General features: G+C 43.4%; 1 protein-coding gene across 1 annotated transcript in view; it reads left to right on the top strand.

Moving 5' to 3' along the window:
* Positions 1-13,536, top strand: part of CUNHXorf58 (chromosome unknown CXorf58 homolog) — a 28,547-nt gene that overhangs the window by 14,450 nt on the left and 561 nt on the right. The window contains exons 5-7 of the mRNA XM_052732733.1: positions 4,362-4,493; positions 8,873-9,102; positions 12,305-12,461. Of these exons, the coding sequence (XP_052588693.1) occupies positions 4,362-4,493; positions 8,873-9,102; positions 12,305-12,461 (519 nt within the window). The remainder of the gene's footprint in view (positions 1-4,361; positions 4,494-8,872; positions 9,103-12,304; positions 12,462-13,536) is intronic.

The raw sequence follows: 13,536 nt of genomic DNA, 5'->3' as shown, positions 1-13,536 counted from the left end.
TTGACAATCTATTTTCTCAGCATTGGTATTTACAAGAGGTTGTCATTATTGTTGGTCCACCAGAGAATTTTCTAAAGCCTTGCTACCCAAAGCATGTGCAGCCTTCCATACTGGCATCCACTGGACCATTTTAAAATGCAGAACCTTGAGACTAGAGAGACGGCTGAGCAATCAAAAGTGTACACTACTCTTGCAGAGGAGCCAAGTTTGATCCTTAGCACCCATATCAGGTGGCTTACAACCACCTGTAACTCTAGCTTCAAGGGATCTTGTGTCCTCTTCTGGCCTCCTTGGGCACCTGCATGCATGTGCACACATGCACACACAATTAAAGAATAAAATAAAGCTGGGCGGTGGTGGCGCACACCTTTAATCCCAGCACTCGGGAGGCAGAGGTAGGTGGATCTCTGTGAGTTTGAGGCCAGCCTGGGCTACAGAGTTAGTTCCAGGACAGCCAGAGCTAACCAGAGAAACTCTGTCTTGAACCCACCCCCCACTCCCCAAAAGAGCGAGCATTTGAAGAGACTTGGAGATGTATAACTGAGATTTGAATGCTTAGCTGTTTCTACCATACTGCATACATTTTAAAGCTGAAGCAATCCCTGCAGTTAGTGAGCTTTTATTTACTCTGCATCTGCATACAATTGTAGTTGAAGTTTTCCTGTGTACAGCCAGCTCCTGCGTCCTTGCATAAATAAACACAACAGGCTAATATTATTTAAAACCGCTTGGCCATTAGCTCAGGCCTACCACTGACTAGCTCTTACACTTAAACTCAGCCCATTTCTGTTAATATAGACGTTACCACGTGTTCCGTGGCTTTACCTGTGTACCTGTTACATGCTGCTCCCTGGACGGCGGGCTGGCATTTCTTGACTCAGCCTTCCTCTTCCCACAATTCTCGTCTCTGTTTGCCCCGCCTATACTTCCTGCCTGGCCATTGGCCAGAGCGATATACACAGCATACAATGAATTATTTAAAACCAAGTGCAAGGGTACCACTTGTCACTACTTCCATAAGTGGGAATTTCCAGCAAGAATGAGCAACTGACTATGTACGGCAGATTTCTGACAAGAACATCTTGACTTGGGCAGCGCTCTTTATTTTTTTTTTTTTCCAAACACCTTTATGCTTGTTTAAATGAAAACGTTCCCATGTTGGAATACTTGGTCCCTGGGCAAAACCTAGACCAAGCAGAGAAAAGTGAGCAGAAGCACAGAGCTGAGAGCGCCGCAGGCGCTAGGCAGGTGGTGTGGGGAGCAAGTATGTTGGGGGAGGGGCAAGCAAGGATGAGACTGGAATGGGACCGGGCCAGGCTCACCTTGGGTTTTATTCTACACCCAGTAAAAAAGATGTGGTCTCCTAGCTTCCTGATCCAGCCACCTGCTGCCATGTCTCTCTGTTATTTATGGACTCATTTTCTGGAGCTGTAAGCCAAAATAAACTCTTCCAGAAGTTTCTTTTGATCATGGTATTTTTCACAGCAACAGAAAAGTTACTAATACACTGTCTCACAAGTAGGCAGAGAGTTTGTCTTACGCTTCTAGGCATGGTTTTCTTTGGCTGAGGGACTAGAATAGACCCAATGAATACATCTAAGGCAATACATGACAAGGAAAACTGGATCTTGGAAAAATTGGTAGTAGTGACTGAGCACGGCGTTGGAGGGAGGAGCTAGTAATAAATACCTTTTCTAGGTATCCTGAGCTAAAGTAAAATACAATTATTCCTAAAGAAATCCCTAAAGCAGAAATTCCATGGTTTTATACCTATTTAGTGTGCAATGATTTGCTTTTGCCTTTCGTGTGGTTGAGCACGTTAATTCAAACCCACAGGACATTGTAATAAAACATAATAGATTCGCCAATACCATCTTTTCTTCAGGTATATGATGTGCAAAAAAATTGGTGAAATGAAAAGCAAAAATAATCCACCCATGGGAAAGCTCCTCATATTTTCATTAAACTGTTCACTTTGGTGCATTAAGAATAAAATGTGACCACTGAAATATTTTCTTCCCATTTTGTTTTCCATATGCATTACCAAAGCTTTGGAATTCAAAATAAAATAGAAAAGGACTATTCTGGATAATAAAACTGAGAATTAGAGAGGAAAATACATGGAGGCAAGCTATTGGTGTTGGGCTTTGAATGAGAAGAACAGCAGCTCTGGGTTTGGACTCTGACAGACCTCTCTCCATTCTCTCACCATAGCAAATTCTGAGGTCCAGAGGGAAAAACGGATCTGGAATAGAAAGAGATTTGAGTTTTTCTTCTCTGCCAGCCTCCCTCCACATAAGCAGCGCCTTTGTGGTCAGAAGCACCGATCTATGTTATAAATGGTCTTAGATGATTCAGCACATACTTAGGGCAGCATTGGAGTATTGAAGTCTCACCTAGTATGCATAGCTATTATCAGAAGGCTAGATATATGTGCAAGGATTTGGTAGGACCAGAGCCAAGACAAAGAACTTGAGCCTCTGTACTTTCTGGGATTTTTCTCTCATTGGCCTCTCAGATGTTTTCCTGCTGACATTTTTAGAAAGAAGGAAAAAAATCCTCCATTTGCTTTTCTTTGGCTACTGAGAAGGAAATCTAAGGAAAGGGAGGTGTAAGCAAGCTGACGTGTCCACGTTTTCATTTGGAAGCAATGAGGTCACTAACAGAAAAGAGTGTCAGGTCCAGTGACACATTTTATTCTAGTTGCTGGGGCACCCTATTTAATCACCAGGTGAGTTTTCTTTTCACTGACAACACACGTGAGGTTATGGTGTTCCTTTGTTTTCATTTAAATGAAAAGAACAGTTTGTTTTGTTTTCTTCTGTTTCGAGACAGGGTTTCTCTGTGTAGCCTTAACTGTCCTGGAACTTGCTCACTCCCTAAGTAGACCAGCTGGCCTCGAACTCACAGAGATTTGCCTGCCTCTGCCTCCTGAGTGCTGAGATTAAAGGTGTGTGCTACTACCGCCCTGCTGAAAAGAATATTATTTTTTTTTTTTTTTTGGTTTTTCGAGATAGGGTTTCTCTGTGTAGCTTTGCGCCTTTCCTGGAACTCGCTTTGGAGACCAGGCTGGCCTCGAACTCACAGAGATCCGCCTGGCTCTGCCTCCCGAGTGCTAGGATTAAAGGCGTGCGCCACCACCGCCCGGCTGAAAAGAATATTTTTTAAAAGAAAAAAAAAAAACTTTAAAACTATGGTCCAGGCTGGAGAGAAAGCTTAGTGGTTAAGAGCACTGTTCCTGTGAAAGATACTAGTTCAGTTCCCAGCATCCACATCAGGCAGCTTACAACTGACTGTAACTGCAACTCCAGGAAATCTGATGCCCTCTTCTTGTCTCCTTAGGCATTATATTCACAGGCACAAATTCACATGCATATACATATAATCAAATATAAAAATAAAATCTTTTTTAAGATGTAAAAACAATTTTTTATGGTGTGCTGGTGTGTTGTTTGCACGTATGTCTGTGCATCACATGTGTGCAGTGCCCACAGAGGCCCAAAGAGGGCATCACAGTCCCCTGGCATTGGAGTAACAGATGGTTGTGAGCTGTCATGTGAGTGCTCTGGGAGAGTAACAAATGCTCTTAATTGCTGAACTATCTCTCCAGCCCCAAATAAAAACCTTTTTTAAAAATAAAAAATGCCGGGCGGTGGTGATGCAGGCCTTTAATCCCAGCACTCGGGAGGCAGAGGCAGGCAGATTTCTGTGAGTTTGAGGCCAGCCTGGGCTACAGAGTGAGTTCCAGGACAGGCTCCAAAGCTACACAGAGAAACCCTGTCTCAAAAAACCAAGAAATAAAAAATAAAATAAAATAAAAAATAAAAAACTATGTTCCCTTGAGGACTGTAGACTCACCTACACCTGTAGTTTTATTTTAAAACTGTGCATCAGTGTCTATGGGGACAAATTTCAAATGGTTTTAAAATCCCTGTATAAGCCAGACATGGAGAGCCATCTCTATAGTCCTAGCATTTGAGAAGAAGTTTAAGCCCATCCTTGACTACATAGCAAGTTCAAGGCCAGCCTGGGTTACATGAGACCCTGTCTCAAAACCAGTCCCTATATAGCTGGGCATGGTGGCTCATACCTGTAGCCCCAGCATTGAGGGAGCTGAGGCAAGAGCCTTACTAGTAAGTGCTTGGCCAACCTGGGCTACAGAGTAAGCTCAATCTTATTTTAACTCCTTCCTCTCTTCCCCCCCAAACAGCTATATTATTTCCTTTCTGTAAATGTAGCCTTTCTATTAATAGCAAGATTGCAAAAGACAGGAACACTATTTGCTATATTTGTCAGAAAATAGATAAAATGTGTGCCAGTGACTAAAAATATATTATTTTTAAAATCTACTTTCTTTATAGGCAGTGGCTGATGCTTACAAGATAATGGGAGAAAGGCTATTTTATCAACAAATTATGGAAGATGAGCATTTTTTCCAGAAATTCAAAGTAACTGATCGTATGGATGTTGTCACAGTGCAAGATTATATGCACGTAAGGAATTTAGATGTAGATGTTGAAAAATCAAACAAAAAAAGGCTTTCCTGGCCCTATCCTCCAGGAAGAAAGAATCATAATTTTGAGGGGTTTTTTTGTTTGTTTTGTTTTGTTGGGTTTTTGTTTGTTTGTTTGTTTTTTGGGGCAGGGTTTCTCTGTATAACAGTCCTGGCTATCCTGGAACTCACTCTATAGACCAGGCTGGTCTCAAACTCAGAGATCTGCCTGCCTGCGCATTTCAAGTGCTGGGATTAAAGGCATAGGCCACCACTGCCCAGCCCATAGCTCTTTTTTTTAAATTGTGGTAAAATGCACCCAACATAAAATTTACCATTTGGGGGCTAGAGAGATGGCTCAGCGGTTAAGAGCACTGGCTGCTCTTCCAGAGGACCCAGGTTTAATTCCCAGCACCCACATGGCAGCTCACAGCTGTGTATAACTCCAGTCCCAGGGGATCTGACACCCTCACACCAATGCACATAAAATGATTTTTTTTTAAAAAAAAAAATAGTCTTTAGGGGGCTAGAGAGATGGCTCAAAGATTAAGAATGCTTGCTGCGCTTCCAGAGAACTTGAGTTCAGTTCCCAGCATCCACATCACACAGTTCACAACCACCAGTAACACCAGCCTCAGAGGATCCAGAGCATACACACACGCATACACACACACACACACACACACACACACACACACACACACACACACACACACGATAAACAAAATGTGATGTTTTTAAGCTAATGAGTGAAAAGCTACCTCTGGTTGCAGGATACAGAAAGAATTGGAAAGCAACAAAAGTTCTATCCAAATGGTCTTGGTAGTCCAGGGGAAATGGTGGGTGCTCGGTTTAAGGATGTATGTCTACAGATGCGAGAGAGAGAGAAAAGGCAGTGGGTCTTGGTGACAGACAGGGAGAGAAACTGAAGGAATGTGTCTGGCATGATTCTTGGATTTCTGATTTGCATAGCTGGACAGAGCAATGCTGAACTGGGGCACTTAAGCAGCATACCTGAATAATAATAATAATAATAATAATAATAATAATAATAATAATAAAACAATAATAATAATAAATGCCTTTGTAACACTCCCTCCCAGTTTCCTACTAACAATCCAAAGAGGCAAGCATTGACAAAACAAAAATTGCCGCTATTCTGATTCCTAATGTAATGGTAATAATAATAATATATGTGACCATAGCTTCTTCATTTGGGTGCCTCACTTTGACATATGAAGTTATGCAAAGCCTTAGAGACTCTTGACTGTGTTTTCTTTCCTTTAGAGACTTAACCTAGGAGACTAGGGAATTAGACCAGAAAATAAAAGAAGCTAAGGATGCCAACTATCTTTGCTAATGACATGAGTCACAAACTCACAGGTTGTGAATATGTCCAAGGATTGGGGTCACAGAGAGAGGCCCCCAAATGTTTACACTGGAAAAGAGAGATAAGATTACTTGGGGGGTGAATGGCATTTTTAAAGATTTTTGCAGGCATGTCGTTTCCTTTCATCTCCAAGTTTGTAAATCCTGTGACCCTCTTTATGGATGAGAAAAATAAAGCTTTAACAAGGTCCAAAAACTCACGCAAGGTCCCAAAGCGAATTAGTGGCCGAGTAGATCATTGACAGGGCTGAGATATTTACTGATTGTACTACTGCAGTCCTGGGAAATAAAGTCTGCAGGCATTCTCACTGTATGGAGTGTGGGACTAAAGGAACTGATGATACAAGCTGAAACTATACAAAGCACATTTCACATTCTCTATTGTTTTGAGACAAGATGTCACGTAGCCCAGGCTGACCTCAAATTGGCTATATAGCCAAAGGATGACCTTGAACTCCTAATCTTCTATTCACCACATTCCAAGTGCAGGAACTACAGGCCTGTGCCACCTCTCCTTGCTGTTTGCTTTCCGATGTGTGTGGGTCTGATTTTGTTTTCAGCATAGGAGCTTGCATGATAGGCAAGCACTCTACCCCTAAGCTATGTCCCCAGCCTCATACAAAGCAAATTTAAAAATCAGTAGAGAAAATTGGTTGGCACATTAAAAACAACTGGATGTGCTGGTGCTTGGCTGTAAACTCAGCACTCAGAAAGTTGAGGCAAAGAGGATTTCAAATTTGAGGCCAGCCTGGGCTACATAGTGAGCTCCAAAGCAGCCCTGAGTTACATAGCAAGATCCAGTCCCAAAACCAAAATAAAAACAAACATTAAAAGCTCTCTTATAACAGAAATGAAAGACTCAAAACATTTAGTACAGTATTATTTAATACATTTAGAAACATTGAGAGTGCAAGTTTTATTTCTTTGTAAAAACTAATCAGCTGTGAAAACACTAAAACCAATGAATTGGACACCTTAAGTGGGTGAAGTATATGAAATGTGAATCTCAATAAAGCTGGGAGTGTAACGGATTGGGGGGTATAGCTCGATGGTACAGTGCCTTGAGTTCGATCCCTACCACAGTCAAAACAAAGAAAAGCCATGGGGGAGAAAGCATAATCAAGGATAATGTGAAGCCTGTGGCTCAGGCCCGTAATCCTAGATGTTTAGGAAGCTGGTGCAGAAGGATCACAAGTTCAAAGCCTGCCTGAGGTACAGAACAAGTGACAGGCCAGCCTAAGTAACTTAGCAAGATTGTGTCAAACTTTAAAAAACAATTTAAGGCTGAGGGGTCGAGCACCAGCTTAGCATGCACACAGCCCTAAGCTCCACCCTCAAGTCCATCCCCTCCCAAAAGAGCCCTTGGAAGGATGCTGGCCTTCTTGTTCTCACATAAGTGATAGTGGGGACCGCTGTCTCTGCTGTGGCTTTGTCAGTTGTCACACGCCTAAGTTTGAATCAGCCACTGATTATATGTAGCAAAATACGTTAGATTTCTCATCATGTGAAGCTTTTTCTGCCAGGGTCACTTGGTTCTTCTTGTCAAAGCCGCTTACGCTGGTAAGTTCACCTTCACCAGATCCCTCTAGCTGTGTAACATTTGCAGGTTCTTAAACGGTGCCGGCTCCGTACAGCCACCTGTTTCTTCTACAACTCATTTTCCATCGGATTCCAGTTTCATTTCCAGTGACACCACATTCGGTTTCTTTGCTGGCCAAGTCTGTCTTCGGGAAAAAAAAAAAAAAAAGATTTCTTTTTATTTTAATCATGTGTTTGGGACAAGATTGTGTGCACATATGTGCAGGTGTCCAAAGAGGCCAGAAGAGTGTTGGAGCCCCTGAAGCTGGAGTTACAGGGGGTTGTGAGCCCACTGACATGAGTGCTGGGAACCTAACTCAGGTCTTTTGCAAGAGCAGCGTATGCTCTTAACCGCTGAGCCATCTCTCCAGTTAGTCCCCAGTTCCCTCTTTTGATGGTCCATTTTTTTTTTTTTTTTTTTGGTTTTTCGAGACAGGGTTTCTCTGTGCAGCTTTGCGCCTTTCCTGGGACTCACTTGGTAGCCCAGGCTGGCCTCGAACTCACAGAGATCCGCCTGGCTCTGCCTCCTGAGTGCTGGGATTAAAGGCGTGCGCCACCACCGCCCGGCTGATGGTCCATTTTTGTAAAATGTCACATGGGTTTATCATTGAGAGACAAAGAGGCCACAGAAGTACATATTTGCTGTCTGTATGTGAACTCATTAATGGATTCACAGTGACCAAACACTGACAAGTTTTTAGAGACAGGCCATGACTTGTCACTCCATATGATTGCACGCTTGTCACTAATGAAGTAGGCTGTGAATTGAAGATCTAGCTGCAGAGTTTGTGCTTTTATGCAAAGGTTTGCAGTTATATTGTGAGAATTGGAATCAGCCACTTCTTGTCGAGAGACTGGTACTACAAAACAAAATAGTGGCAACTGCCACTTCTGCATGATGTCACATGGGTACATGTGCATGTTTGTGTGTATGTGTGCGTTCACGTGCACGTGAAAGTGGGTGCACACAAAAGTTTGAGAGTATGTAGGAGACTCTAAAGGCCTATTCCTAGCACTGTAGCTCACCATTACCTATCTCTTAAACACACATTTATAATGTTAAATTGAACTCATAAATTGTGTTTTTAAATTGTGATGTTTTAAATTGGAAAAAAAAGTAAAGCAAGATTCCTACAAATAAAGATAAGGAAATTCTCCCCTGAGCACCAGAAATTAACTCGTCATTTCTAAAACCGTGTGTGCCAGTGTTTATGCATTAGATAAATGTTTAGTGAGTGTGGTGCTGTGTGAACTGAAGCTGCGCGGCATGGGTCCTGCCTTCCAGTAAGGGAGTTAAGATGAACGTAGATAACAGAAACATCTAGTTGGAATGAAAGTCATGGGAGAGAGATTCAGTAGAGTTTGGAGATGAGGACCAACAACTGAGCATTCTGCATTTTTTTTCCCATATAGTACTGCAGTCTAATGGATAAGACCCCTGCATCATCTGGTGGCAGGAATAACCACTGGCGAAGATTAACCCTCAGAAGCATTCCCAAAACAATGATGATGTATGACATAGTTGATTATGCAGAGTCTGGAGTAATCTCGGACCGTTTACAAAAAGAAATGAAGTATTTGTCACAGAAGCCACAAACAGAAGCGATGCATCAGCACCAGCTAGAGACTGTTTCTAAAGTTAGGTAAAAGACCATTTTTCTTGAGGTTACAACACTAAAAGCATTCCTGAAAATGTTCCCTTTCTGATACACAGCCCACTAAAGATAATGATAATCATACGGCACACGGGGAGACTTGAGTTGGGGAACACTGTCCCAAACGTATGCAACTTTGTAAGCAGAACACTAGCAAAAAGGTCAATTGGTACTGAGGCGATGACTTGTACCACCAGGCAGGCACCTCAGGATGCCAAGAGGCTGCCCTGACATATGCAGAGACAGCACAGTGGTTAAAAAAAAAAAAGTGCTGGTGACTCATTGGAGCAGGCAGGCCCAGAGAGAAGCTCCTGCTAGAAGAGTAGCCTCAGGCTAAGGCTTCCCTTCAAGAGAAGATAAGAGGCAGTGCAATCCCGGAGTCAGGAAGTGGTAGGGCACAGTAGAATGAGTCAGGGGCTGAGTGTGCCTCTCTGGCTCTCTGGGGAGAGGCGCCTGCGTGCAACTGTTAATATTTTTGTTTTCATAAATACAGCCAAAAGAGCATCCATTGCCCATGCACGCAGAGCTGAAGGCTTTGCCCTTCCTGTTGAAAGCTGTAATTGTTCTCTCTCTCTCTCTCTCTCTCTCTCTCTCTCTCTCTCTCTCTCTCTCTCTCTCTCTCTCTCTCTCTCTCTCCCTCCCTCTCCCTCTCCCTCTCCCTCTCCCTCTCCCTCTCCCTCTCCCTCTCCCTCTCCCTCTCCCTCTCCCTCTCCCTCTCCCTCTCTCCTGGCTCCCGTTGCCTAGGATTAATTGTATATAAATTACAGTGGTATTATTCTCTTCTTTACCAATAACAAGCAAACCAATTCGTAGTTTGGATAACCATGTTGTAGCAAAATATATGGATTAGGGTCTGAAATGACAGGGACAGAATGTTATTATTCCAATTAGGATTACTTTTAATTTCCATTACTAAGAGTCACCCAGCCCATCTTATTTATAAATTAATCTGGCTTTCTTAAGAAAAAGAAATGATGATAAGGCTGAAGAGCACTTGTTGGTAATGTATTTTCACACATATGCTTGCAATAAGAAATATTCCTTTAGACCACAAAGAAGACCCTGGCAAGCAAGCACACTGAGGAGTCTCAGGACTGCAGATGAAAGGTGTTGAGCCAGAAACCTAATTTAACTCCTTTATTTTATAGTCAAGGCTGTGCACTTTCCAGACAGATAGCCTGGTTCAAGGCACACTCTGTCATCATGAAATAGACTTTCTCTAACTCATACATATGAGCATTGAATATAGAACTTAACCCTATTACCACCAAGGTCAAATAAATGATGTCATTTTCTTCACTGCCATATATAACTTTGTGCTCCCTGATATTTGGATTCATGCTACTGATTATCCAAGAATGAGTCATTTAGGAGCCAGACAGCTAGCCAATTTTTAAATCAACTGAAGAAGAAAAATATTTTCATAAGAGCATCTTTGGATAAAGTCCTAGTCTGGGATCTCCCAGAAGCAAACCCCAAGACTAGGAATTGAGTTGGAACAATTTATTTGGGAGGTGATCCCAGAAACTACTGAGAGGGTAGGGCAGTAACCCAGACTGTGTGTTAGCAAGCCAGTTACCACTGGAGCTACCTGGAGCTTTATCCCTCCTGGGAATGTTAGAGTCACTGTACAACATTCAACTCAGTTATTCCACTGGGTACACTAATGCCCCATGGCCATTGGTTAAGTGCTGGCCAGCAGGGGCAATATTCTTGGATTCTTTTAACCTACTCTGTACATGGACTCTTGTTCTGAAGGGCGATTCTAAGGATGAATGACCCAGGTGCTGGCAGGAGGCTATTGAACTGATCTGCCCTTGATAGTAAAGCTAAGGGAGTGAGGGCATGATACCAGCTGGCCTGATCCCAACCCTGGTCAAATAAAATAGCTTCGCTAGGCTGGGGAGAAGGCTCAGCAGACAAAGTGCTGCTGCGCAAGCATGAGGACCCGAGTTCAGATCCCCAGAGCCCATGTAAAAATCCAGGCAGGTGTGATAGCCACTTCTAATCTCAACACTCAGGACACAGACAAGCTCTCTAGCTAGACTAGCCAGATATGGTGAGCTCCATATCCAGAGGAGACTTATTTACCCTCAATAAATAAAAGAGCAATTGACAAAGACACCTGACAGCAGCTGTGTGGGCCTTCACAACACAATCAAACAAGTATGCACACAAGCACTTGCACACACACGCACACATGAGCCCACATACATGTGAACATATGCGCACACACACACACACACACACACACCACACAAATGCATACACAGAACAATAAGCTTCATCATGAAACCCATTACTTTGTATGCTAACCTGAAAATTAATTTTTAAAAGAAGCTTGCTTTTTCAACTGTTATGAAATGTAAATTCCGGCATTAGTCATGACATTTTAAAAATTCATGCTGAGTATGGTGATGCCTTTAGTCTCAGCATTCGGAAGGCTGCCTCTATAAGATTGAGGCCAGCCTGGGCAACATATTGAGATCCTATCTCAAAAAAAAAAAAAAAAAAAAAAAAAAAAAATCCACATGGCCACTCCACAGTGTTTTCTAGGAAGGCTTATTTTGAATGACAGCAGGTTTTTGCCATTTTTGTCATGGTAGTTGCCAACGTCACCATCACATATACACCTCCACAAGCGCCAGGTAAAGAACAATACTATGCCTCCCCCCCCCACCCCCCACCCCAAAATGGTCTTGCTGCGCAGCTCAGGTTCGCTTTGAGCTCAGTAATATAATCCAGCTTGCCTTGAACTCATGCTCTTCCTGTCTCTGCCTCCTCAGTACTAGAAAGTGTGTGCTACCATGTCTGGATGTTTAAGAACTGAAAATGCAGCCGGGCCGAGGTGGCGCATGCTTTTAATCTCAGCTCTCCAGAGGCAGAGGCAAGCAGATCTCTGTCTGGAGGACAACCTGATCTACAGAGTGAGTTCCAGGACAGCCACGGCTGTTACACAGAGAAGCTCTGTCTTGGGGAAAAAAAAAAGAAAAGAAAAGAGAAAAGAACAGTGCTATGTAAAGTCCCAGAAATGATGACTTTAACCTAAAAGCTGACATGCAGTTTTGCTCCACATACTGAAGTCTCTCAGGATGCTAGACAATATCTTACAGTTTAGCATGGACTTCACATTCCAATCTTATTTTGTGCTCTTTTATTTTTGTCTGTCTCTAATACAAATGTCTTCTAGGTATCCATCCATTCCAATTGTCCGCCCTTTTTACCAGCCTTGGGATCAGCAAGGTAAAACGAAACATTTGGGGCGTCGATCCAAGCAAGCACAAAAGAAGGTTCAAAAGATGAAACAAGCCTATATGGCAGCTAAAGAAGAAAAGGCTTCCTCCAAGGTAGCTGCACGTTTAACTAGCAGTGAACTCCTTCGTTATTTTGGACAGTTTTCAAACTGCCTATTTTTAGGGTCCGAGAGAAGCCCCCAAGAAATCACATATGCAATTTAGCAAGAGCATTTATTTCCAGCATGATGGGGTGGCAAATAGCGACCCCGAAGGGGGGTTCTCAAGCTTTTGGGGGGGTTCGAGACAGGGTTTCTCTGTGTAGTTTTGCGCCTTTCCTGGAACTCACTTTGTAGACCAGGCTGGCCTCGAACTCACAGAGATCCGCCTGGCTCTGCCTCCCGAGTGCTGGGATTAAAGGCATGCGCCACCACCACCTGGTGCTCCTTTTAAGCAGAGTTAGGGGAATTCCAGAGTGGAGGGATTAATCTGGTGCTCACTGGTGGAGGAAAGATTAGTCTTGGAGTTGATAGGTGGGAGGCTGTAGTGGTTAGGGGCCCGTTAGTGGTGGAGGGGTCTAGTGTCTAGGGTCTTGTTGACGAGAGGGTAAGAAAAGCTATCTTTAACTAGCAGAAGTCTGGGGGGGACATCTGCTGAGCCAGCAGAAGGGACTTGGGGACCTGCTGAGCCAGCAGAAGGGGCTTGGGGTGCCTGCTGAGCCGGCAGGAGGCTGGGGGCGGGGCACCTGTTGATTGGTTGTCCCTAAGTTGTGGTTTTCCTGAAAACTGCTTGCTCAGCTCCAGCCTCTTCTAGTGAACCGAGAAACTAAGGCCTGGTCCATGTCAGGGTTGCTAGGGCAGCCTGTTATGGCCCTGGCTTGGCCATCCAGTCCTTTCACCTATAAGTAATTTTATTTGCACAAAGAAATGCAAGTTTAGCCGGGCGGTGGTGGCGCACGCCTTTAATCCCAGCACTCGGGAGGCAGAGCCAGGCGGATCTCTGTGAGTTCGAGGCCAGCCTGGGCTACCAAGTGAGTCCCAGGAAAGGCGCAAAAGCTACACAGAGAAACCCTGTCTCGAAAAACCAAAAAAAAAAAAAAAAAAAAGAAATGCAAGTTTAAGGCTGAAACACCTTTGACATACGTACCTGGGTAGTGTGAAGTTATTTTCCGGTAACACCCATTTTCTTT

The sequence above is a fragment of the Peromyscus californicus genome, unplaced genomic scaffold (genome assembly GCF_007827085.1).
Source record: "Peromyscus californicus insignis strain IS unplaced genomic scaffold, ASM782708v3 Scaffold_10__1_contigs__length_136768540, whole genome shotgun sequence".
NCBI lineage: Eukaryota > Metazoa > Chordata > Mammalia > Rodentia > Cricetidae > Peromyscus > Peromyscus californicus.
Note: the sequence above shows the minus strand (reverse complement) of the source record. Positions and strands in the feature narration are given on the sequence as shown.